Source organism: Phacochoerus africanus, chromosome 7 (assembly GCF_016906955.1).
Source record: "Phacochoerus africanus isolate WHEZ1 chromosome 7, ROS_Pafr_v1, whole genome shotgun sequence".
In the NCBI taxonomy this organism is placed as follows: Eukaryota; Metazoa; Chordata; class Mammalia; order Artiodactyla; family Suidae; genus Phacochoerus; species Phacochoerus africanus.
In genome coordinates, this window is record NC_062550.1 from 11,118,249 (window position 1) to 11,145,506 (window position 27,258).

General features: G+C 51.5%; 1 protein-coding gene across 1 annotated transcript in view; it reads left to right on the plus strand.

Annotated features, from left to right (window-relative positions):
• Positions 1 to 25,947, plus strand: part of CACNG2 (calcium voltage-gated channel auxiliary subunit gamma 2) — a 116,586-nt gene extending 90,639 nt beyond the window's left edge. Inside the window, exons 2-4 of the mRNA XM_047788423.1 lie at positions 7,486 to 7,569; positions 23,471 to 23,611; positions 25,388 to 25,947. Of these exons, the coding sequence (XP_047644379.1) occupies positions 7,486 to 7,569; positions 23,471 to 23,611; positions 25,388 to 25,923 (761 nt within the window). The 3' untranslated portion in view covers positions 25,924 to 25,947. The remainder of the gene's footprint in view (positions 1 to 7,485; positions 7,570 to 23,470; positions 23,612 to 25,387) is intronic.
• Positions 25,948 to 27,258: the final 1,311 nt, after the last annotated feature.

Consider the following 27,258-nt stretch of genomic DNA (forward strand, 5'->3'; position numbering starts at 1 on the left):
CCCCCACCTCGCCCCAGGGCCTCCTTAATCCCTGCCCTCAGGGAGGGCTCTGCCAGCAAAGCAAAAAGCCAGGAGCAGAAAGGGCTTAAAACAGCGAAAGCAGCTCCCACCAAACCCTTCATTTGCTTCACTTAAAAAATTACTTAGACAACCTCCTCCCCATGCAGCAGCCGGCTCCCTCTGCAAGCCGTCCCAGCTCCCAAGCTGCTCTTTCAGCCTCTCATGAATATGTGGAAAATAAAACAGCGCCTGTTCAACCCTTAATGACCAGGTTTATGAAGAGCTTATTGTATCTCAAAGAAATGAGACAGCAGTTGGTGTTGCGAGATATTAATGTGCTTTTTACAAAGCTGATGAAACCTCCTTTTAAACTACTTAATACCTGCAAGCTGAAATTTTCAGGCTGAAGCAGTAAATTCCCGGCGGCAGAGCGGTAAATTCCTTGGCCTTTCCGCCTCAGCTTGGCCTGAAGTCCCTGGGCTCAAGGCGGGTTGGTACAGCACCGGCACCTTTGACCCTTCTGGGTGGGAGTCCAGCAGAGATTTCAAGGTCGTTGGGCCCCTCAGCAGAATAATCCTTTCTTGATCTCCCTACATCCTCATCCTCCAAAAGCTCAAAGCCAGTGCCGAGAGACGCCTCCTCCTCAGTTTAGCCTGGATCACAAGACCCTGCGGGACCTGGCCCCTGCCCCCTCCCCAGCCATCTCCTGCCCTCACCTTCACCCATCCAACCCTCTCAATGGGACCAACCTTTTTGTAAACCTCCAATCTTACAAAGATGTCTTTGCGCCAGCCGACCCCTCCCACGGGACTGCCCTTCATCCTGTGATGTGCTGATACTGGTTTTGTTTTGTTTTTTGCTTTTTAGGGTCACCCGTGTCATATGGAAGTTCCCAGGCTAGGGGTCCAATCAGAGCTGCAGCTGCCCGCCTAAACCATAGCCACAGCAACACCAGATCCAAGCCTCATCCAAAACCTACACCACAGCTCACGGCAACACCAGACCCTTAACCCGCTAAGCGAGGCCAGGGATCAAACCTACATCCTCATACTAGTCAGGTTCGTTTCTGCTGAGCCACGACAGGAACTCCCTGATAAATGTTTAATGACTGGTTCTCTGGGAGGGGAAGGGGGACCTTGATTTGTAGTGTTTGCTGACTGCCAATTGCTGTGGTGCAAATACTCCCACTGTGGCTGATTTCAAGCGACTCGTCTGAGATTGAAAGAGACCCTAACAATCAGCTCCTGTGAGCTGGGGCAAGGCAGCTCCAGCACACCATGGCCTCCAGGCTTCCCTGTTCCCCCCAACTCTGCCCCGGAGGTCCTTCCTGCTCACTCCTGAGTTCGCAGCACTTGCCTGACTTTGCTCTTGCTGGTGCCTCTTCCTAGAACTTCCCACCCTCCACCACTTCCTCAGCACACCCCAACACACACACACACACACACACACACACACACACACACACTCCTACCTGCTTCACCCGGCTAATCCTCCACCTTCCAAGTCAAGAGCCCCAGGTCACACCCACACACTCACACCCCTGGATCTGCAGCCCTCTGTCCTCCCAGACACTCCCTGCTTTGTCACAACACACACTCTGCACCCCCACTGCATCCATTCTCTGTCTCCCATAGACAACATCTTTTTTTCCTCTGTCCTCAGCAAACTGTACAGAGCAGGGCATACAGTCGGTGCTACAGAAACATTAGCTGAACAACTACGCTCCCATAAGCACACCCCTCCAATATAGGATGTGAGACATTACATTCTAGTAAATTCTGTGCTTTCTGTATTTCTCCCCAGACTGTGAGCCCCTAAAGGGCAAGGGTCAGATCAGGTTTGCCTCCATCACCCCAGGGCCAGGCAGATACTTAAGTCAGCCTTAGTCTCTGCCCTGGGGAGACAGAGCCTACCTAAGAATGAAGCCAACTGAAAGGAAAGCCCAACAGAGATGGTGAGAGACATCAGATTTTTTTGAGCACCTAGATCCATCTATGCCTGAAGCTCTGTCAGTCCCTGGGCTTGATGACCACTAACCAGAAAGAAATACAGCAGAACTCTAGGCTGGTATCAGGAAAACAAGATGACACTACTCTTCACTGTCAGTAGTGATGACTGTTGACACGGGTGTCCTACCAAATTTAAATTCCTCCAAAGGTGATGGGGTCCACTGGTAGCACCACTGCTTCATGAGCCTCAGCACCACATGAGTCAGACTGAGTGCAGGGCCACTGAGCCCCAAGTGCTCCTGGAGACTCCGTACACTTCCAGCTGACCCTCACAGCCTCACCATCACCATCAACCTCAGATACACTTAGGACGAATCCCGCCATAGCCTGGGACCCCGTCTATCTGGGTCTTTTCTCACTACTAGTCATTTGTCCCTCAGGGTTCTTTTCCTCCCCTAATCTGACCCACAAGATCCCCAACTCCTGCCCTGGGCTTTCTGGAATTTTGTCCTGATGTCAGCAAAATCCTCCCTGTTCTCAACCTCCTGTCTCCTTGCTCTGATGGAACCTGCCCTCCTCTGAGGACAGCACCCTCGCCATCCCCCACACGGGAGCCTGGGGGTGGTGGGACCCTCCCATCTCCTGGCCTCGTCCCTAAAATCCTTTCTCCCTGAAACTCATCCCGGCCTTCTCTACCCCCCAAATCCCCCCTCCCCCTCTCCCCCCTCTCATTCTTCAACACCCCCCACCCAGGCCTCCCCCACCCATTCCTTGAGAAGCTCACCACCGGTGCTGCCTCTTTCCCTAGCACTGCCCCTCTGGGAGTTTTCACAAGCAGGTGAGCAGTCCTCCCAGTACCTGACTTTGGCCCTTGCTCAGCAGCCTCACCCTGGGCAGCAGTGGCTCCAAGGTTGTGACACGCAGAGAAGGGGGCGGCTGGGACTGAGGCCCCATGACCTTTCCTGCCCCCCAAGGATGGGTGGAGGGGTGAGCTCTGTGCCTTAGGCCCTGCATCTCTATGGGGAGCCCAGGCACAGCCAGCTCTGCAGGGGGTGCAGCAGGACCCAAGCACACCAGAACTTTCATAGAGCCCTGAGCAGCAGGACCAGGCTGTGCTGACCCCACTGCCTGTGAGAGCACTGCCTCTGAGGTTTCCATCCTTCTCACCACCCCCGCCCCCAACCCCGACCCCCAGCACTGGTGCTTGTGAGGACGGAGGGCTATTTTCTCCGTGAAAGTCCTCCAACCGACAGGTTTAGGAGAAAACCCTGTATCGTGGAGACAGGAGGAGTCTTACTCTAACCAGGAAGGGCTGGAAGCATCTGGTGTGGTGCCCTGTGTCAAATCGCGGTTCAGACAGGGCCATCATTTTGCTTGTAAGAGCCTCATCATCGAAAGATCACACCAATAATTTCTAAAAACCAACCATTGATTTGGAGCTTATTAGAATAATTTGATGAATCATTTGCACTTCAACACTTCACTTAGTAAGCAGATTTAGAATATACACTTGATGTGTATAGGAAATAAAAGGGAACATTTAGGTTTGTCTTATCTTTAAAAGTAAAGTCGTTTTGTCTTGTATATTCACTTGCATGAGTTTTGCTCAACACTTAGAATGCCTCCCTACCTCCAACTGGCCTGAGCCACCAAGTTCACCGTCTTATCCTTGCCCCTGACACCAGTGATAACCATGCCCCCTCCACAAGGTCAGTCTTTTGCCTCTGTTCTCTAACTCCCATGCCCCTGAGTGTCTCCCCACCATCCCCCCAACAGCTTCTTGACCCTCGCCTTACACGTCCGATACAGGGATCCCCCACCTTTTCACTGTCCCCTTTACCAGTCAAGAGTCTGATTCATCTTCATAATCACTCCATTTCCCCCCCTCCCCTACTTGCATTCATTTCACAGACCCCCATCCTCCAGCTAGATTGCAGCCACACCCTAAATGTGAAAAGCACAGAATCTCAGAAGGGACCTTCGGGCCACCAACACACAGTCTTCACATCTCAAGCCTGAACCGTTCCCTCTCCTACTCCCATGGAGAAAAATTTCACTTCCTTCCTCTTTCCTCAAATCTCCAATCTTTTCTCCTTTCCTCACTCTCCATTGACCGTCCTGCTTCCCATATCGCCAAGAAAATAGAAGCAACCAGAAGAGGAGTTTCACAGGCTCTCACTCTCCACCCATCCCCTGCATCTGCATCCACCGAGGCCCTCTTTCCTCCCAGGGCAGTGGACACACCATCACCGGTGGAAGGCCAGACTTGCACTGGCACCCCAGACCTCATCCCTTCTCACGTTGCTCCTGCATTGCTCCAGCCCCTCCCCGGGTTGTCAGTTCTTTCCTCTCTGTAGGACATTCCCACCAGCATCACTCCTGTCTTAACGCAGTGCGGACACACCACTAGCACTGTGCAGGAGGACAAGGGGAGGTTGGGGGAGGGATGACAAAGGATACGATGGGGGCCCAGGAAGCTAGTCCAGCATGTGCGAAGGCCCTGTGGTAGGAGCAAGCATGGAGAGAAGCAGCACGTACACAGAGAGGGAGGTGACCAGACAGAAGCTGGGGCCAGGTCCCGTTAAAGATTTTGAGATTTTCCCTAAGAGCACTGGGAAGCTGCTGAGGGTTTTAAGCTAGAGGTGGCTTGAACAGATTTGCATTTTCAAAGGCTCACTACGATTACTCGGTAGAGACAGATAACAGTGGGTACAAGATGACCAGTGGGGAGGCTACTGACATCCAGGGAAGCAAGGAAGGTGGCCTGATGGTGGGTGTTGCTGTTGTTGGAAAGAAATAGATGAGTGTGAGAGATACTGAGAGCTAATACAGACAGGATGTCATGATGGATGGAGCCTGCAGGGAAGAAGAGAGGTTGGTGATGATGGCTGAGCTCAGGCTTGCAGGAGGGAGCGATGCAGAGGCACTGGCTGACCTAGTTGGTGCCTCCAGAAGACTAGGCTTGAGGGACAGATCAGGAGTTCCGGTTCAGACTTGCTGAGTGTACGGTGCTTTTAAAACATCCGCCAGGAGACATCAAATAGGCAGATGAATACCCAGGTCTGGACCTCACAGGAGAGGTCTTGGCTGCTGATGATTCTGCACAGCCTCTCAACAAGCATCTCTGGAGCGCTTCTCCTGTGCTAGGCACCATGCCAGGACCCACAGTCCAAGGATGACCGGGCATGGGCTGAGGCAGCGGAACAGCCAGGCTACTTGGGGAGCAGGTGCAGGCGTGGACCACCAGCCCAAAGCATGGGGCCCTTCGAAGAGAGACGTGGGGACACCACCCACGAGCCTTGGTTGGGAATTGAGCACTGGCCCCAATTTGTTAGGCGCCTCTGGGCAGTCAGGGCTGCCCTCCACACCTTGCCTCTGCACGGATTCCTTGTAAAGACGCCTGGCACAGAGGTGGTGCTGACGAAATATTTGTCAGACTGAATTCAGAGAAAATGAAAGTGCTTTGCAAAGTGCTTTGCAAATACACTGATTTGTAATGTAACAATGAGGAGGATATTTTATCAGCGAGTGCAAAGAAGACTCTTCTCCAGAAGGAAGAGTGTGCGGCTGGATGGGGAATAAGCTGCTGGGGGGAAGCGGAGGGCCCCTGGTAATGCAGCAAGATGCTGAGAGCAGAGCGGGCAGGTCTCAGGACAACAGAGGAGCAGACAGAGAGCAAGATGAGGGGCAGGTAGGCAGAGAAGAGGCCTGCCCTATTGGAGCATTTTGAGCAAAGTGCTGTGCTCTTTGGATCCTACGAAGCTTCAGCGAAGCCACCCAAAGCCCGGATATGCTCTGGGAAATTGGTTTTCTTGCAGAAGTTGGGAAAGGAAGTGAATTTGGTACAGAGACAGTGAAGCGGGGTGTTGGAGAGTGAAGGTCAACAATCTTCTCTGTCACATGTAGTATAGGGTTACCTATATACAATATTATATATAATCAATACATAATTACATATTCTATTTTGTATAGATAATCTAGCAGATGTTATATATAAAATAATATGATTATCAAAGTATATTATAATTAATATATATTATATATAATAATAGCTAGAAATACCTAAAATAGTTATGTAAGCACATCTGTAATCTATACATACAGCTGTATATGGTATATACAGGTGTGTGAAATAATGCCTTAAAATTCCTAAATAATATCTATAGTACATTTTTTTTTAAAAACCCTACTCTGTGGGCTACAAAGGCTCAGGGTCTTTTAAGAAAATAAATTGCTAACACAAGTTGAGGATGGCATTCACGAGGTCAGATCAGCTACTTTTGCAGAAAAATCCTGAATGTCCGTGGCTAAATGCAGTCAAGGCTCATTTCTCTCTGCTCTCACATCAACGGCCCCCGCCACATTTACTCACATCCCAGGCAGTGCTGGGAACACTTTATATGTGTCAGCTCGTGTCATCCCCAAGACAATCCGTGAAGGAGGAATTCCTGCGATCCCCCGCTTTCCCAGCAGGAAAGTGAGGCATCTCCAGAAAGCTGAGACGGACCCAGGGGCTCCAGCTGCAGAACCTGCCCCTCCCTCACCCACTGGTGCCCCACCCCCCAGCCTTGGGAGTTGTCGGTCATGCAGAGAAAGTTAGCCAACATCGTGGGCCGATGCTGGCCTTGGGGAATTTGGTGGCCATGGTTGCAAATTCTAGTCTCCGCCTGAGTTTTTGTGAATTGCATTCAATAGTTCACTCATTCACTTAGTGATCGCTGCTGGGGGCCCGCTGACCACTGGGCTAGGGGCTGTCATCCTGCTCTCACCTTCTCAGTAACCACCAAGGAAATATTTAGAACCAAAAGGCCTTCGTTTGAGCCCTGATTCCATCATCTCCTGGCCAGGAGCACTTATTCAGTCTTTTATCCTCCCTGAGCCTCAGTTTCTTCATCTGTAAAATGGAGATGCTGATACCCTGCTCACAGGCTGAGGGGTAGTCCAAGAGCCTGGCAGAGGGCCCAGCCGCCAGCAGGGGCTCAACACTAGGGGTATCTCAGAACTTTCAGGGACGCCGAATGGTGAAGCCATGCAAATGCAGACAGGAAAATGCTTTGCAAGCTCATCTGAAAAGCCGTGGGAATGTTCGCAGGCCTCCGCCCGGGGGCTGGCCTCTTTGGAAAGTGATCTGCTTTCTCCCGTGTGAAACATCGCGAGGTGACTCCCAGCCGAGCTGGGGCACAGAGGCAGGTGCACAGACATTCCCCAGCCTCCTCCGTGACAGTCCCCAGGCCCGAATCAAACCCCTACCGCCCACCAAGCTTCAGCTAATCCTCAGAAGCCTCGATGCAGAGACGGAAGGCCGGGTTTTGAAGTCTTAAGCTTTAGATCCTCTCCGCAGCACCACGGGGGTGTGTGTTTTGATTCACCGGGCAGATGTCCAAACACACAAAGTGATACCTTCTTTCGGGGGTGGGGGTGGTGAGGGAAAGGGCTGAGCCAGCTCCAGAAGAGCGAGCGGTCAGGAAGAGGTCAGTGGGCGCTGGGGCGCTGGAGACTAGGATGTCTCACAGCACTTTCTCCCCCTGTTTTCCAGGGAACTTCAAAGGTCTCTGCAAGCAAATCGATCACTTCCCAGAGGATGCAGATTACGAAGCCGACACAGCAGAATACTTCCTCCGTGAGTGCATGCAATTTTTTAAAAATCTCCTTCCTGGTTGTGGGTCCTGCCCTACCATTCTTTGAGAGCCAAAGGCCAGGACTACCTAGAGGTCCCTGTCACCACAGAGGGCAGGAAAAAGCTCAACCTCCCCCCTTCCCTCCTGCCCAGTGGGCAAACCTTCATGCATGCTGTTCCTTCTACCTACAAAGCCCTTCCCTCCTCTCTTTGTCTGGCAAGTTCCTACTCTTCTGCCAGGTTTCAGCTGAAACATCACCTCCTCCAAGAAGTCCTCCACACCCCTGCAAGGGTTCCCAGAGCACACACCTTTATCATGCTGTGGGGTCCTTTTCTATTTGAGCAACCATCTCCCCGACAGTCCTGCCAACTCTGCTAGGACTCTGATAGAACTCTACATATCTCAGCCCAGTGCCTAGCACATAAAAAGCACTCAGTAAATATTCTCTTTTTTTAAATTAAACTATAGTTTATTTACAATGTTGTACTAATTTCTGCTGTACAGCAAAGTGACCCAGCCACACATATATATATATATATATATATATATACATTCTTTTTCTCATACTATCTTCCATCATGTCCTATCCCAAAAGATTGAACATATTTCCCTCTGCTGTACAGTAGGGCCCCATTGTTTATCCATTCTAATTGTAATAGTTTGCATCTATTAACCCAAAACTCCCAGCCCATCCCACTCCTTTCCCCCTCCCCCTTGGAAACCCACAAGTCAGTTTTCTCTGTCTGTGACACTTCTCAAATAACCCGATGAAGAAACTCATCAGGCAGTGCCAGACTGGAACATCCACTGAAACAAGCAGTGAGACCGTTACCTTCCCCCGCCCCCACGTCAAGTCAAAGTCAAATCCTGGTGTAAGAGCTGTGATCTTAAATCCACCTGAGACATATTATCAGGAGAAAGTATTTTGAGGCCCCAAGAAAATCTCTCAAGAATCAGCAAAAACTAACAAGGTAAAATGCTTCCCCAGGAAAGGATTTCCAGGAGAGGGGCTGAGGGTCCTTGATGCCTGGGACAGCAAAGCCACCCCAGCAGAAGTGGCGAAGCTCTGCTCAAGACTCTCAGGCAGCACTTTCCGAGGGGGTTTGCTCTCCTCCCACGGGCATTCCCCTCCATTCCCCACTTCTGCTCCCGGGTGCCCTTCGGGGCCATAAGCCTCCCTCCCACCCCCCCATGGCAGTGGTTAGTATCTCCCTCAGATCACTTTTATGGAAAATGTAGGAGGCATTTTATTATACAGATCACCCCTGTCGCTTTCGATAATTACTCCCTGCATCAAACCCAACTTTCAGGTCAGGTCAGCCTGGAATCTGGGTTTCATTGCAAAGCCTGTGGAACACGAAGGCAGCCAGGCGGCTGGGAAGAGAAGGGGACAACACGTCATTTATAAATTTTTTTTTTTTTAAGGGGGAGAATTACCATACAAGGCTCATCCTTTTTCTTTATGAATTCCTGCAAGACGCTGCCCGTAGCTGGAATTCCTAAAGGGTCGTTTGGTCATCTTCCCTGTTACTGGGTCTCAGGCTCTCAGAGGAGCCTGGCAGTGGCATAAAGGCAGATTGAGCACCATCTGTATGCTGGAGGCTGTGCTCAGTGCCGGGAGATCCAGATGAATGAAAGAGACAAGAGTCTGTGGCTGCAGGTAGAGCACATCCTGGTGGGAGGACCCTCAGAGAAACAGCTGGGCTAAGGAGGAAGGGCCCTGCAGAGATGTGCAGGTGTGGGGGCGAGGGCGGGGGTGTAGGGCCGTGAGTCAGGACGGCTGAGGACCTCAAGGGTGTGACACTTTATCAGCTGGATGCCAAGTGCTAGAGGTGGGACCTTTGTCTCATTCATTGCTCTGCCTAGAACAGCTCCTGGAATATAGTAGGTGCTCAATAAATGCTGTTTGCTAAATAAAAGAAAGGGACAGGCTTCTTCGGTGGCTATTCCTGCCTCTTCTATACCTCCATTTCCCTAATTTTAAAGAGAGAATTGCTTAGGGTGGTTCATCCTGGTGCCTCTGGACAGAAGACAGAAATGTGCATTAACGACGTAGGATTCCAAGGATCTGACTTGTATTGACTTAATCCAATATTTCTGAGCATCTATAACAGAGATTGGCAAACTTTTTCTGTAGAGAGAGAGATAGTAAATATTCCAGGCTTTGTGGGCCATAGAGTCGCTGTTTCAACTGCTCAACTCTGATTTGGCAGCACAAAAGCAAATATGGAAGCAAATGAGTGCGACTGCCTAGCTCCAGTGAAAGTTAACTTCATGTACAAAAACAAGCAGCCGGCCTCAGCTGGCAGAGGTTGCTGACCCATAACCTGTAAGATGCTAGTCTGAGACTAGACAACAAAAGTAATTTTTTAAAGTTGGAAGATGTGAATTCCTTTCATTCTCTATTAAGCCCTAACCTGGTTGGTTAGATTAGCAGGAAGACAAAGATCATTCTTCTAGAAGGACCCCTGCCCCAGTGAGGTAGGCAAAGCTGGGCCCCAGGGAGGTGGGCGGAACTTCTCCTGGAGAGAGGTGAGTCTTTGGCCCAGGGAGGTAGGCGGAGCTGCACCTGGGTGGGCGGGGCCTGCGTTCGCTTCCGGTTTGGGTCTGTTAAACCTACAGCACACCCACCGTGTGGGTGGGCAGACCGCGAACGTAACTGTAGCTGCCTCAAGCTGGGATAGAAGGAATCGTGGGATCCTGAGGGAGCCCGGCCCTTAGCCTAGACTGGAGGTAATTACTCCTGAAGTTTTCCCTAGAGGATGTGACACCAAAGCAGAGACACGGGAACTAGAAGCATTCATTCATTCATTTATTCACTCACTCAGGAGACATGCACCACCACTCACGACGTACAGGGCACTGTTGATGGTACAGGGAGCCCAGGATGAACAAAACACAGAAAGTCAGTGCCTGAAAAACTTATGGTTTCCAAATGAGACAGGTTGGGAGGTGGAGGAATGCGCTGGGGGTTTGGGATGGAAATGCTATGAAGTTGGGTTGTGATGATCATTGTACAACTATAAATGTAATAAAATTCACTAATTTAAAAAAGAAAGAAAGTCAGTGCCTTCGTGAAGGTTACAGTCCGGTGGAGGAGACAAGGAAAAAAACAAAGAGCCTGTTACAATAACTCAGGCAAGAGATGAGGGCAGCTTGAACCAAGGTGGTAGCAGTGAAGGAGGTGGCAAGGGTTCAGAGTCTGAAAATATGCCCAAGAGACTGCCTACAGGATTTTCTGAAAGGCTGCCTGGGCGCTTTCAGGGAGAGGAAGGAACGGAGTATGACCCCAAGGTTTGCACCCATGGAGGGAGCAGGTTAGTCTGGAAAGGATGGAAGCTCAGTATTGGCCACATTAAGTTAGAGAGGCCCACAGGCCCCCTGGGGAGGTATCCTGCCATCTGGGACTCACAGGGCAGGGTCCAAGATAGAGAGTCTGAGGCTGTCAGCATGGGAATGATATTTACACCTGTGAGACTTGATGAAAGCACCAAGGGAGAGATGCAGAGAGAGAAGAGATGCAGGAACCAAGTCCCCAGACTCCAAGACTTAGAAGCCAGGCAGAGGAGGGGCCTGGGTAACCCCTGCCATCCTTGACCCGCCAGCTGGATGGAGGATCTGAGGCAGAGAGGGAGGAAGGAGAATGCAAGAAAGGCATGGCTAGCCAAGAGTGCAGAGTTCATCTCCTGGGCTGGCAGAGAAGGTGGGGTTCTACTCTCAGGCCAGCAGGCTAAGCCTCAGACAAGACCAGCACTTCTTGGAGAACCAGGCAGTAGGAAGTTACCCAATTAATATCTGGTGGGACAAATGAACGAATGAATGAATGCATGCGCTTAACTCCCCGGATACCTGGAAGGGAGACAGGGGCTGCTTGTAAGGAGGTGGAAGCAGCCAAGGCAGGAAGGGCCAATGCGGAGGTTATCCATGGGGCGATTTAGGGACTTGGCCACCATAGGAGGCAGGAGAACATAACGGTGGGCTTTAGCCCACACTGGCTGGGTTCAGAGCCTGCTCTGCCACTTAATTAACTCCCCAGGCCTCAGAGGTCTCCAGACGGGGACCATGTTCAGTGACACCTTCCCAGGGGTGTAATGAGGCTCCAGAGAGTCAGGCTAAGACAGCCCTTCACTCCAGCCCAGAGCATAGGAAACACTCAGGAGGCCTCTGCCATCCTCGCTGTGTGTGTTACACAGTGAAAAGTACAAAGGATTAGGGAAGAGAGAGTAGGGGTGCCAAGAATTAGTAGAGAGTTCCAAGAGGTCCTCACTGGGGAGGTAACATTTGAGCAGAGACCTGAAGGCAGTCAGGGGACGTGTCTGATCCTGCAGAGGTCCTAGGAAGAGCATTCAGGGCAGAAGGAACAGCCATTGCAAAGAGTCTGCGGCCAGCATGCTCGGGGGCAGCCAGGAGGCCAGGCAGTTAGGCAGAGCGTGTAAGCAGTGGGCGGGAGGCCAGGCCAGGACTGGTGAGCCTTGGCTTTACTCTGAGATGGGGCCATGCGGAGGTACTGAGCAGAGAGAGGCTGTGGTCTATGCTAACAGCATCACGCCACTTCTACTGGGGAACTGACTCCAAGGCTTCAGCAGGAGCAAGACCAGTAGGAGAGGACGGCCATAATCCAGGCGGGAAATGCAGGTGCTCAGGCCAGAGTGGAAGTGGAGGAGATGGATGATAAGGGGGTGGGCTCTGGAGCGGGCATGATTTATTGACAGACTGCGTGGGGTGGGGGGTGGGGGGACGAGACAAAGAGAGGACTCAGGGTGACATCTGGGAGTCCTGGCTGGAAGACAGGGGACAGGGCTGCCCTTCTCTGAGATCAGGAACATCCAGGAGGCTGGGTCACAGGGAAGTGACCACCTTGTCATGATTTCTATTACAGATTCTTTTTTCCTACTGGAAAAGCACACAGTAGGAAGGACCCCAAGAGGAGACGCTGCAAACACAAAGTCTGCTCCCACCCATGCCCCACCCTGCCCAGCACAGGGCCTGCCCCTAGTTCAGGCCCAGGAGATGTTTGTCGTGTGAATAAACAAGGAACCACGCTCCCTAAAGCTGCCTGGCTGTTCAACCTCTTCCAGGAATGAGAACAGAGGTGGAAGTAGGGTCTCAAGCTGAGCCAAGGCCACCCTTCCCAGGCTCAGAGAACCCCCTTTTCCAGCTCCCTCTGCTGGTCCCACCAGGCCCTGAGGGGGTTCCTAGGAACCTGGTGTGGGAGGTGTGGGGGAGACCAGATGTCAAGGTCTGGGCTTGGGATTTGGAGTGAAAGGTCCTGAATTCAAGATGAGCTCTGCTCTGTGGCCTTGGATCAGTTACTCAACTTCTCTGGGCCTCAATGAATACCAGTTCCCCAGGGGGCTCTAAGAATAACAAGGAGAAAAAGAGGGTGGTGCTTTGTTAAGGCTCCTCAACTGTCCCAGGGGAACAGGGAAGGAAGTCCACCACCTCCCACTGGAGTTTAATTTAGAAGTTCAGGGAAGCAGCCTTCCAGCTCCTGAAACACTAGCGGCAGACACCCCCTGAGGGTCACCCAGCTTCACCCTCCCATTTTACTGATGAGGAAAAAAACTGAGGCTCGGAGAAGGGAAAACAATTTATCACAGCCCAGTACACTTTCTGGGACGCCACCTGCCTCCCAGAACATTATTGGGGCTGAGCACTCCTGTCCGCTGCCTCAGCTCTGCAGCCTCTTCTAGCAAAACTGTGATGAGAGGCCATCGTGGTGGGTGTGGCTAAACCGCTGGGATCACATCCTGCAGTTAGGGGACATCCAAGCCACAACCCTATACTCACATCCAGGCAACCAGAGCAAGCGCTTCACAAACAGCGCCTCCCCTGCGCGCCCTCCGCCCACGGAGACAGTTTCTGTTCTGTCCTGGTTCATTTATTTAAGAGCTGGATGCCACCACCGCCACGCTGACTTCGCGACCTGCACTTTAATAAACACCAGTCGAGGGAACCCCAGGCCCATGAAAAACAGCAATAATCCTCTCTGCTGTGTGAGAACGAACATTTCCTGGTGCTCGTGGCTACCAGGCACTGTTCTAATTGCTGCATAGGCATTGACTCATCACCCCTCCTCGCAGCCCCGGGAGCTGGGCGTGCAGAGGAGGCCACGCAGACTGGGGGCTGGGGGCAGGCAGCGTAGCCAGTGGGATGTGCAAAGGCCCACCCTCCTGAGCTCACACAGCCAATCACCAACCCCAGAGACCATGTGGAAGTGGGAAAGCATCCGGCACCTGCACAGGTGGCTCCCAAAGGAAGCTCAGTGGGCTCCAAAACTCCTTTCATGTGTCAATATATATCTCAGATGTTCATGGGACTCTTGACTGTGTGTGTGCCTGGCCTCATACTTTATACCTTATCTTCATCTCAAAACAACCCTAAGAGGTGGGGACTGTTGGCATCCCCATTACACAGATGAGAAAGGTGAGGTGCAGAGGCCACATGGCCAGGGTAGGGAGAGCATGGTGGACCCAAAGCTATCCACATCAGGAGCCCTCACTCCCCACCCTCGCCTCTCTGCTCCTCTGCCTCCCCCTTGTCTCCCTCTCTCCTCTTCCCTTCCCCCCATCACACCCTCTCTCACTCACACAGTCACCCTCACTCTCGCATGCACTGATGCAGCCCCATCCCTGTTCACGGTCCCTGGCTCCCCGTCCAGCCAGTGCAAGTGCAGGAGGAGAAGGGGAGAAATGCCCCAGAGTCCAGATGCTCCTCCCAACCCAGCACATCTGCGATTCTATCCTGTTAGCTCACATTCCAAACAGAGTAACAGGCACAAAGAGCTTAACTCCGTGCCCAGGAAATAAGGAGCCCCAGCTCCATATAGGTGATCACTGACGACCCTTTTTCAAAATTTTTTATAATAGTTGATTTACAATGTTCTGTCAATTTTTGCTGTACAGCAATGTGACCCAGTTATTTATATATGTTTGTGTGTGTGTGTGTGTATAATATATATATTCTTTTTCTCACATTATCCTCTGTCACATTCCATCACAAGTGGCTAGATATAGTTCCCTGTGCTATACAGCAGGATCTCATTGCTTATCCACTACACATGCCATAATTTGCATCGACCAACCCCCAAAGCCCAGTCCATTCTACTTCCTCCCCCTCCTCCCTTGGCAACCACAAGTCTGTTCTCCAGGTCCATGAGTTTGTTCCTTTTCTATAGATAGGTTCAAAAAATAAATATATATGTATATATATAGATAGGTTCTTTTGTGCCATATATTAGATTCCAGATATAAGTGACATCATATGGTCTTTGTCTTTCTCTTTCTGACTTACGTGACTTAGTATGAGAGTCTCTAGTTCTATCCATGTGGCTGCAAATGGCATTATTTCATTCTTTTTATGGCTGAGTAATATTCCACTGTGTATATGTACCACATGTATCTTCTTAATCCATTCATCTGTCAACAGACACTTAGGTTGCTTCTATGCCTTGGCTATTACAGTGAATAGTGCTGCAATGAACATATGGGTGCATGTATCTTTTTCAAGGAAAGTTTGGCCCAAATATATGCCCAGGAGTGGGATTGCTGGATCATATGGTAGTTCTATATTTAGTTTTCTGAGATACCTCCACACTGTTTTCCACAGTGGTTGTACTAATTTACATTCCCACCAAGAGTGCAGGAGGGTTCCCTTTTCTCCACACCCTCTCCAGCCTTTGTCATCTGTAGACTTTCGAATAATGGCCATTCTGACCAGTCAGAACTCTGTTATCATTACAGTGTTAACATATATGCTGCCAAAGAGAGCACATGATGACTATTTAGATTCATGGCAGGGCTGGCACCTGGCTGGCCCAGCCTTATGGTCCCCAGGCAGAGGTCTGGGGGGCCCAGGGCCATTACAGATGGGTGGAACCCTAGCGATTACCTGGTCCAGCCTCAATCAGGGTGCAGACCCCAGACCCAGAGAAGGAAAGGCCCACACTCAGACCCATGACTGGCCATGTAAAGAGTGGGTGCCAGGCCGAGGCCTCCTCACCCCTACCCCACCCCCTTCCTCCCCTGCCAGGCAGAGTGAGGAAGGAGGGCCTCTGCCTGCAGCCTCCTACCCATCCTCCAGTTGTGCCCACTGTGAAGAGCGATTCCACAGCACAACACCCCAGGTGCCAGGCCCACAGGGCGCTGGATTGGGAGATAATTTGTCTCTACAGAATTTGGCCAAAAAGAGGGTTAACGAGGAATTTATGGCTGAGGCCACCCCCTCCAAAAAGCAAGATGTCATTCTCTCCTGGGCACTTATGACACTCTTCACTTCTGTCACCTGCATAGGACATAATACATGCTTCACAGTTTACCAATGTTCTGGATTTTCCAAAGCTTCCACATTCTTCTTCCTGTTTGATCACTGCCACCCTGTGAAGTAGACAGAGTCCAGACTTCCATCCCCATTTTACAAAGAAGTGAAGGACCGGGGACACCATGAGATTGGCCCAAGGTCTTCCCAAGCCTGTCACTAAACGGAGAGGCTCCCCGAGCCTCAAGGCCAACCCCCCCTACTCTTCTGTTTGCGAACTCCACTCTGGTCACCTCTGTGTCTGTGACCTTTCATTCACAGCTTCAGCCCAGAATACAGCTGTGGGCCCCAAGCTCACACATCCAACTGCCCCTCCACACTCCAGGTGCGTGTCCCCAAAGCACCTCAAATTTCGAGTGTCCCAGGACAAACCTCGATTTCCCTCCCCTCACCCCCTGAAGCTTATCCTCTCCCAATGTCATAAGGGGTCTTTTTTTTTTTTTTTTTTTGGTCTTTTTGCCCTTTTCTAGGGCCACTTCCCACGGCATATGGAAGTTCCCAGGTTAGGGATCTAATCGGAGCTGCAGCCACTGGCCTACGTCAGAGCCACAGCAATGCAGGATCCAAGCTGCGTCTGCAACCTACACCACAGCTCATGGCAATGCCAGATTCTTAACCCACTGAGCAAGGCCAGGGATCAAACCCACAACCTCATGGTTTATAGCTGGATTCCTTAACCACTTCACCACGACGGCAACTCCCTCATAAGGGGTCTTATCCAGCCAGCTAGTAAAGCCGAGACCCAGAATTTATCCTCTACACCACCCTCTTCTCCACCCACATCCAAACCTCCACCAAACCCACCCAGCTCTGCCCACACCCTTTGTACCCTGCGTGGTCCAAGCACCACCATCATCTGCCTGGTCAGCAGCAACAGCTTCTCACTGGTGCCCTGTCACTATCCTGGAGCCCTTCCTAATTCATTTGCTTCAGTAGCTCTCTGTGAACCAGCACTCCTGGGTCCCCAGACGAGCATGGCCGCCCCCCCCCCCCAGCCCTTGCTCATGTTGCTTCCTCTCTCTAGAACACCCCGCCTCCATTCTGCCAATTAGCTTCTCCTTATCCAGTGATCTCCATGCCAACACTGCTCCCAAAGGGAAGCCTTCCTTGATGCCCATATGAGCTCAAAGGATTCTCAGAGAGGGGCAAAGCAAGGGGGTGCAGCGGTCAGGCACACAGAGCCTAGAGTCCGACTCCCTGGGCTCACAAACCCAGATCCTCCCTTTCTCACTGGGTGGCCTTGAACACAAGACTCTGCCTCAGTACTAGCCTCTGTGTCACGGGGGTAATTAAAGCACTTCATGAAGCTGTAAATGAGAACGAATGGGTCACACATGTTCAGTGCTTAGAACATCCCGGCATACACGGAAGCCTTCAGTGACTCTTAGCCATCTATAGGTGACATTAGCCTGTCACTTGCCTTCCTGGTGCCACATGAGGACCTTTCTTGCACAGCACTTCATCCTGGTAGATAAGGACACATTTCTCTGTGCTGTGCTTCCTTCCTGAGTCCTATAAAGGCACAGATCAGGTCTGGTCTGGCACCTGTCTTCTGTGCCCAGCCTGGAACCAGGCACAGTGACAGCCACTCCGTCTATATTTATTCACCGGACTCACAGCTAGTCAAGGGCAAAGCATCTCCCCACTTGGGACCAGACAGCTTCTCCCCAGTACAGTGTATTATGCTCTTGGCTAAATTGCAAAGGGCAGGCCAATCTGGCCCACCAACTGTTTCTGTAAATAAAGTTTTATTGGAACACATCCACACTCATTTGTTCACATATTGTCCATGGCTGTTCACATGCTATGAGGGCATGAGTAGTTGCAACAGAGACCATATGGCCAGCAAAGCCAGAAACACTGACTACATGTCCCTTTACCAAAAATGTTGCCCAATGCCTGCTTTAGGTATTTGTAAAATCCTCAAAGCCAGGGCCCATGGTTTCACGGGGTTGGCATGAGGTTTAAACAGGTTCATTCAGTTCATTCATGGAAAGCACTTAGCATGGGGCCTGGCACCCAGGAAGAACCCCAGCAATGTTACTAGGTATTGTGTAGTTCCATACACTTACTCATAAGAGATCGATAATATTTGTGCAGTGAAATGCAAAATGAGAATTTCTGCTTCCCAAGATAGGTTTTAGCCCTGAAGACCATCCCAGCCTCAGTGGGAAGTCAGGACAATTCATAGGAAAGTGGCGTCTGCACTGAAAGGAAAGGACATTAGAAAGAACGAAATGCAGAGTTCCCATTGTGGCTCAGCAGGTTAAGAACCCGGCCAGTATCCATAAGGATGAGGGTTCAATCCCTGGCCCCACTCAGTGGGTTAAAGATCCAGCACTGCCCCCCGCTATAGTGTAGGTCACAGACGCAGCTCAGATCCTGCGTTGCTGTGGCTGTGGTGTAGGCTGGCAGCTACAGTGCCAATTCCACCCCTAGCCTGGGAACTTCAATATGCCACAGGTGCAGCCCTAAAACGCCATAAATAAATAAACAAAAATAAGCAAACAATAAAGGTTTGGACTTGTCAAGAATCTTTAAAAAAAAAAATAACAAAATACTACCTTTCACTATACTCCTGGCATCAGAAACCATCCAGATATGATCCAGTCTAATCCTTGCAGAAGTGCTGCTCCAACTTTCCGACACATCCAAGTCTTGTTATGAGGAGTCTTCCTAAAATGTGGATGCTAATGCAGTCCGGCTGAATTCTGTGGGCATGGGGCCTGAGAATCTGCATTTGTGAGATTCTGAAGAATCTCATTTCTGAGATTTCCCTTTGAGCAGCCAAGCCTTATAACGGTCCTGTGAGCTGAATATTACTATGACCCTTCCTGTTTTACAGGATGGGGAAACTGAGGCTCAGAGAGGTGAAGACCCTTGCCCAAGATCACATACTTAGGAAGTGATGAAGCCAGGATGTGAACCCAGGGGTGACTAAGCCCAAAATCCCCATTTTGTCTGTGACTTTGTTCAGCCAGAGAGATCTCCTTCAAGAGACTGTTCCAGTGTAGGGGGCCCCTGCCTGCTCAAAACCTGCTTCCTGCCAGCCTGGATGGGGGTCCCGCGGACTTCAGCCTTCCTAGGCTTGGCGCTGTTTAGCGGCTGCTCCCCATCACCTTTCTGGGCAAAGAGGTCCCTTCCAAGGGAAGCTGGTGTCTGGGCTGGGCTCAGGAGGCTTCTGTTGGGGTTGCCCACTTGTTACCATATCATAAGCTGCGTGGGTACCTTGTGAAGAGGTCTGGGTTTTGCCACATTGCTCTCTGCTGGCTGCAACTCGGCACACCTCTCCCTCTCCCATCTTGTTGCCTCCATGGACGCAAGGATGCACGCACGTACGCACGCACGTACGTATGCACGCACACACGCACGCACCGCACAGCATCCTTTCTCCCTCCCACAGCCGCTGCTCTTTTCTCTGCTGTCAGAAAGATGGAGTTGGGACCTCCAGGCTCCCTCCGCCAACTGGGTCGAGGAAGCACCAGGCCCAGGGCTGCCTGTGAGGCATGAGCTCTGAGAGTGCAGTCCTGACCTTCCAAATGCAGCAAACTGCGGGCAGGAAGAGCCTGTTTGCTTGGAGGAAGAAAGCCAGAGCCCTTCCTCTGTCCCGCTCATCTGAATGGTTGCTGCTGCCCCTTGGAAGTCACACCAATCCCTCTCCCTTTATGCTGCGTCTCCCTTTCCAGCTGGTCAGAAATCTTATGCATATAGAGAGGGCAAAACCATTAGAGGTCGTCTAACAGTCCATGCTCCTTTTTTTTTTGTCTCTTTTGCCATTTTTTGGGCCGCTCCCGAGGCATATGGAGGTTCCCAGGCTAGGGGTCGAATCGGAGCTGTAGCCGCCAGCCTGCGCCAGAGCCACAGCAACGCAGGATCCGAGCCGTGTCTGCGACCTACACCACAGCTCATGGCAACGCCGGATCGTTAACCCGCTGAGCAAGGCCAGGGATCGAACCCGCAACCTCATGGTTCCTAGTCGGATTCGTTAACCACTGCGCCACGACAGGAACTCCCCACGCTCCTTTTATACATGGTGAAAACCAGAAAGGGCTAGCTAGCTACCTGCCTTAGCCACACAGCAAGTGAGTAGCAGAGCTGGGACTGGAACTCAGATCTCTGGACCCTGCAAGATGCTTCTCAGGCTCTCGGGACGCCCCAGAGAGAGCGTCCAGGGCTGATCTAGGCTTGAATCCTGACTCACTCTGTAAGTGTCTTTGGGGGAGTTACTTCACCCCTCAGAAAGGCAGTTTTCTCATCTACCAATTGAGGCCAAAAAATACATCCGGCAGGGGTGTTATAAGGACTATGATAAGGTACATCAGACCCAACACAGTGTGGGCACTTAACCCGTACTATTCCTTGGGCGATGGGTCTTCAAGGCGCTTTCGCCGTCCCCACGTGTTTATGAAGATGGGCATCGGGGTAGGTGGGCATGTGCGCCTGTGCCTGTGCGGGGCAGGGCTGGGGCGGGGTCAGGCTAGGGATGCAGTCCTTCATCTCAGAAATGAATTGCAGAAAGCATCCACTAGGGTCTGGGGAGGAGGCAGCCCTATCCTTGCCTGAAGGAGTAGAGGGCTACGAGACTGCAGAGTTTCCCAGCGGCCCCCCACCCTCATCCTCTCACCCCTGCTTCTCTAAGGACAGCGCAGGTTCCCCCAACTCATGCGCTCTTCCCAGGACAAAACTCGGCCCTTCTTCAAGTCTGCGCAAATAATCAAACAGCCTCATGAGCAGTGTAGGCTTACTGAGGATCCATGCGGGAGAGAGGGGAGGGGTTTTACATCACACATCCCAGAGAACTGCCTAAAACTCTTTCTTAGAAAAATTCCTAGAGTTTTGCTGTGGCTCAGCGGGTGGTCAGGATGAGGTTCGACCCCTAGACTTGCTCAGTGGGTTAAGAATCCGGCGTTGCATATCAAAAAATAAATAAATAAATGAAATAAAATACTCGGAGTTCCCGTCGTGGCGCAGTGGTTAACGAATCCGACTAGGAACCATGAGGTTGCGGGTTCGGTCCCTGCCCTTGCTCAGTGGGTTAACGATCCGGCGTTGCCGTGAGCTGTGGTGTAGGTTGCAGACACGGCTCGGATCCCGCGTTGCTGTGGCTCTGGTGTAGGCTGGTGGCTACAGCTCCGATTGGACCCGTAGCCTGGGAACCTCCATATGCCGCTGGAGCGGCCCAAGAAATAGCAAAAAGACAAATAAATAAATAAATAAATAAATAATAAAGAATCCGGCGTTGCTGCAAGCTGCAGTGCAGGGCGTAGATGTGCCTCGGATCCTGCATGGCTGTGGTGCTGGTGTAGGCCTCAGCTGTAGCTCTGATTGGACCCCTAGCCTGGGAACTTCCATATGCTGCAGGTGGGGTGTAAAAAGAAAAAAGAAAAAAAATTCCTCAAGATCTATAGAAAAATTTTCTTCTTCGCAGACGCTTTGTGGCCACACTGCTATGAAAAGGTGCGGGGGTTGAGGGGGAGTGGGCAATAGGGGAGAGACCTCTTCTGGCACCTCTCCCTCCAAAGCACACCCCTCCTGCAGGCCAGTCCCTGGGCTGAGCCAAAGGGCCCTGTCTAAAAAGGACTCAACTTCCTAGGCTGCCGTTCAAGCCACCCAAAAGTGCCACAAAAGCGTCCTTTTCCTTATTCTAGCCTCCAGACCCCTCTGCCTCCTGCCTGGCCACAGATAATACTGATGCCAAAAAATTAATTAATAATAATCATAATAATAATTTTTTTTTTTGCTTTTTGCTGTTTTAAGGCCACACTGGCAGCATATGGAAGTTCCCAGGCTAAGGGTTGAATCAGACCTACAGCTGCTGGCCTGTGCCACAGCCACAGCCACACCAGACCCAAGCTGCATCTGCAACCTATGCCACAGCTTGTGGCAACACAAGATCCTTAACCCACTGAGCAAGGCCAGGGATCAAACCTGCACCCTCAGGGAGACAATGTGGGGTCCTTAACTCCATTATCCTGAAGGGGTTTTTTAACTTGCTTTGTTTTTAGTTTTCTTTCCTTTGCAATGTATCTGCTTCTTCCTCTTTCTGAACCACTTCTCCACATTTATTCAAAGGCGAACTTGTATTGGGGGCCTACCATGTCTTTGACTTTGAATTAGGTGGTAGGGACAGAACAAATGAAGAGAGAGAAGTTTAAAAAAACAGCTATAGAACTGGCCCTCAGGGGACCCCATGGCCCAAGGTGGAAGTATATATATAAACCAATATTTACTATAATAACTACCATTTATCAAATGTTTGCTACGTGCCTTCGGAGTCAACTAAGTACATTACCAGAATTAACTCATTTAATCCTGGCAATAATCTTAGGAGGCAGACACTATTGTGCCCTCTTTACACACAAAGAGATGAGGTGATTCACCCAAAATTACACAGCTAATAAAGACTAAAGCCAGAGTCCAACCACCAACCTCTATAACACACTGCCCCTCAATGTGTCCCAAGTGCCCCAAAGTGCAGAGGAGGGAGCTAATAACTTTGCCCAAAGAAATCAGGAAAGGCTTCATGGAGGAGGTGGTTTCAAGCTGGGTTTTGATGGATGAATAGAAGTTTTCTGAGTGAAGAAGAGCAGAAAAGACATTCTAGTACGAAAGCTCGTGGAGTTCCCACTGTGGCACAGCAGGTTAAGGATCTGGCATTGTCTCTGCAGCGGCTCAGGTCACTGCTGAGGCGCAAGTTCGATCCTTGGCCCCGGGTGCTATGGGTGCAAAACATATATACATATCTGGAGTTCTCACTGTGGCCCAGAGGGTTGAGAATCTGACTGCAGCAGCTCAGGTCACTGTGGAGGCAAGGGTTTGATCCTCAGCCAGGTGCAGTGGGTTAAAGGATCCAGCATTGCCACAGATGTGGCATAAGTAGTAATTGCAGCTCAGATTCAATCCCTGGCCTGGGAACCTCCATATGACTCGGGTGAAGCCTTAAAAAAAAAGAAAAAGAAAAAGAAAAAGAAAAAAAAAAGAAAAGAGAAGCTCAATATGTCAAAAGTCAGAAACCTGCAATAATAATATGTCATGAGGGAGTTCCCGTCGTGGCGAAGTCGTTAATGAATCCGACTAGGAACCATGAGGTTGCGGGTTCGATCCCTGGCCCCGCTCACTGGGTTAAGGATCCGGCATTGCTGTGAGCTGTGGTGTAGGTCACAGACGTGGCTCGGATCCCGAGTTGCTGTGGCTCTGGCATAGGCCAGCGGCTACAGCTCCGATTTGACCCCTAGCCTGGGAACCTCCATATGCTGTAGGAGCGGTCCTAGAAAAGACCAAAAAAAAAAAAAGTATGTCATGAGAAGTCTCCATGCTGGACAAGAGGGAACATGGTGATGGGCAGAGACCAACCCACAGGGCCCTGTGAGCCTCGTGAAGCACTGGGTTTGCTCTGTACAAAAGTGGGGAGCCGCTGAAAGGCTGTGAGCTGGGCGGTGGCTTTGCTCCCTCTCCCTCCCTTGCTGAACAGCTTCCACTCTGGGCCCGTGTCTAGCAACTGGGCTGCTTTCTCCTCCCCCTGCCTCCCCCACGTCTCACAGCCATGCTGTTCTCTCTCCCCCCACACACACCCTCCCTGTTCTCCAGGGGCTGTGAGGGCCTCGAGCATTTTCCCCATCCTGAGTGTGATTCTGCTCTTCATGGGTGGACTCTGCATCGCGGCCAGCGAGTTCTACAAGACTCGACACAACATCATCCTGAGTGCCGGCATCTTCTTCGTGTCTGCAGGTAACAGCCACTGAGCCAGGCAGGCCAGAGTCCAGGCCTGCCAGTGGGGAGAAGGCTGAGGTTTGGGTGCCCCGTGGCTGGGAGGACCCGGCAGAGAGAGGAGAGGAGAGTGGAGGGGGATTTCTGGGCCTTGCCAGGGGCCAAGTTGCAGGGAAGGCAGGCTGTGCTGGGGGTCCCACCCCAGAGCAATGCCTGAACCCCTCACTCAGTCCCCAGGAATATTCTCAGACCCTGGCCCTTAACCCAGTGGCCCGTCTCTTTCCCACCTTCCAGAAAAGGGCCCCGGTCCCAGGTCCCTCTTAGGACACCAGGCCTATGGTCACTTGCCCTCTCCCCTCCGTGTCCTACCCAGGTGGGAGCAGGCAGACACCCAAAACCACATTTCTCAGCCCAGTAACATCACAGGTCACTTGGCTTCAGATGCCCCAAAAAAGAATATAGGCTGTAGTAGGAGCCATTTAGTAAGAACGATGAACCTTTGAGCAGCACTTACAGCACCCCAGACTCTAACAGCTTTTTCACTTGGATTAACTTGTTTAATTCTCTCCATGGCCCTATAGGAGTTAAGTTCCGTCACTACACCCATTTCACAGATACGGAAACTCAGCTGAAAGTTACCTTGCCAGGGAGTTCCCATTGTGGCTCAGTGGTAGTGAACCCAACTAGTATCCAGGAGGATTGAGGATCCGGCATTGCCGTGAGCTGTGGTGTAGGTCACAGACACGGATCGGATCTGGCATTGCTGTGGCTGTGGTGTAGGCCGGCGGCTACAGCTCTGATTCAACCCCTAGCCTGGGAACTACCATTTGCCACTGGTGCCAGCCCAAAAAGACAAAAAAAAAAAGAAAAAAGTTACCCTGCCAGGAGTTCCCTGATGGCCTAACAGTTAAGAATCCTGCATTGTCACTACTGTGGCTCGCATGGCTGCTGTGACACGGGTTCAATCCCTCACCTAGGAAATTCTGCATGGTGTGGGCGTAGCCAAAAAAAAAAAAAAGTTTCCTGGCCAAAGACTTTGCATCCAGGACTTCACTCCCTGCTACACCAGCTGCAACTTCCTGTGCAGCTTTGAGCAAGTCACTTAACCTCTCTGTGATCTGTTTTCTTTCTCACCTGCAAACCCCTTGAAAAGCACTCAGCAGTGAAGGCAGGCAGTAAATGCTCAATAAACATTTATTACTAGTATTATTATTACTCCCTCCATCGTGGGATGCTTCTCCCTCCTCTCCCTTCTCCCCACATCTCTGTTTCCATTAGCTCTTCCCTTTGTGGCTCTCTCTAAATGGAATGATAAAATAGGGAGTTCTCGTCGTGGCATAGCAGAAATGATCTGACTAGGAACCATGAGGTTGCGGGTTCAATCCCTGGCCTCGCTCAGTGGGTCAAGGATCCGACGTTGCCCTGAGCTGTGGTGTAGGTCGCAGACGTGGCTCTGATCTGGCGCTGCTGTGGCTCTGGCGAAGAGTCGCAGCTGTACCTCTGATTAGACCCCTAGCCTGGGAACCTCCGTGTGCCGTGGGTGAAGCCCTAAAAAGACAAAAGACAGAAAAATAAAATAAAATAAATGGAATGATAAAATAGTAAGGTAATGCTTGCCAGCATCCCTCTGCACTGGCCCATCTATTCTCCATGGAAACGCTGGACCACGAAAAGCCCCTCCAGCGCTCCCTGGCCCTTACTCCTGCCCGGTGCCTGGCGTCTTCCTTGGAAACTAACCATCCTTCTCTCGGCTCCCCCCTCTGCCCCGCCCCCTCCACGCCCACCCTGTGCCCGCAGGTCTGAGTAACATCATTGGCATCATAGTGTACATATCTGCCAATGCCGGAGACCCCTCCAAGAGCGACTCCAAAAAGAATAGTTACTCGTACGGCTGGTCCTTCTACTTCGGGGCCCTGTCCTTCATCATCGCCGAGATGGTCGGGGTGCTGGCCGTGCACATGTTTATCGACCGGCACAAACAGCTGCGGGCCACCGCCCGCGCCACGGACTACCTCCAGGCCTCTGCCATCACCCGCATCCCCAGCTACCGCTACCGCTACCAACGCCGCAGCCGCTCCAGCTCCCGCTCCACCGAGCCCTCACACTCCAGGGACGCCTCCCCCGTGGGCATCAAGGGCTTCAACACCCTGCCGTCCACGGAGATTTCCATGTACACCCTCAGCAGGGACCCCCTGAAGGCCGCCACCACGCCCACCGCCACCTACAACTCCGACAGGGATAACAGCTTCCTCCAAGTTCACAACTGTATCCAGAAGGAGAACAAAGACTCTCTCCACTCCAACACAGCCAACCGCCGGACCACCCCCGTATGAAGCCCGCGGGAGTCTCGCCAGCCTCGCCAGCGCCGCTGCCACCGCCGCCGCCGCCGCCGCCGCCGCCGCCGCCGGGGTCCCGGGCAGAGCCGGGAGGAGGGGCGCCGCCGCGGCGGGCGCGCGGGGTGGGCCAGGGGGTGGGGGGGAGGGCGGGGGGGACCAAACCATCCTTGGGGGGGGGGGGACAAACCTTCCAAAAGCAAAAAAAAAAAACAAAAAAAAGAGAAAAAACATAACAAGTAAATTAAAAAAAAAAGAACAAACTATAAGAGGAACAAAGAAGCAAAACAATAGGAAATGTGAAAAAAAATATAAACAAGGGAAGGAAAAACAAACTTAAAAAAAGCGAGAGGATAAAAATTAAAAATAGAAAATAAATCTAAAAGAAAATGCATGATTTCCCATGTACCATTATTTTAACATTTAATAAAAACCAACTTAAATGAAAAAAATAAAAGGGAACCAAGATCCTATTAAAGCAAAAAAATGAGAAGGCGCAGAAAGGAAGGGAAATGTTCTTTGCATTTATCAGGGGTTTATGTTCCTTTTTTTTTTTTTTTTTTTAAAAAAACGCGGGAGAGTTATTTTTCTGTTCCCTTTAACCCCAAGCGGGCTCTGCCTCCCTGGGTGAGTGGGGGGGTGGAGACTCAGGGGCCCCGGGGCCAGGTGAGCCTCTCGGTCACTGCCAGGTCCCTGGAGCCTCTGGATGGGTGCCCCGGGAACGCTGGGCAAGCTTGGTGGCTTGTGAGCCGGCTCCTCCCAGCACTGATGGGGCAATTGTAGGCCTCCAGGTGACCCAAGAGTTCTTGGTCCCTCCTGTCCGAAAGGTGCCTGGAGGGGGGGGTGCACCTGGGGCTTGCCCAGCCCCGGGGTTCCCAGTCCTTAATGGTCCTTAACCCACTGTGATGACTTCCTAGGCCTTGAGGGAAGGGAAGGAGAGAGGATGGCTGCTGGTGGCTGGCCCAGATGCCCGGGAAACCCCGGAATCCTCAGGGTGAGCCTCTTGGGGTCACCGCCCCAAGCTCCTGTCCTTGGGGACAGGGGATGCCCACCTCCCGGGGGAATATAAAGCATCTCTCCCTCCTCACCCCTCACCTCAGGGCCACAAGCTGACCCTGGGGCGATGGTGGACCCCCAGACTCATAAGCCCTCAGCCTCTTGGGAAGGGGGTTCACTGACCCTTTGGGGGTCCTTGGACTCGCTGAAGCCCCCTCAGGGCCCAGCAGGTCCAACAATGACACTGCAAAAAGGTTTCTTTTTACAAAAGAAAAAAAGGAGAAACAAGTGGTGATTTTTTTTAATAAAAAACCACAGACTATAAATAAATGTAAATAT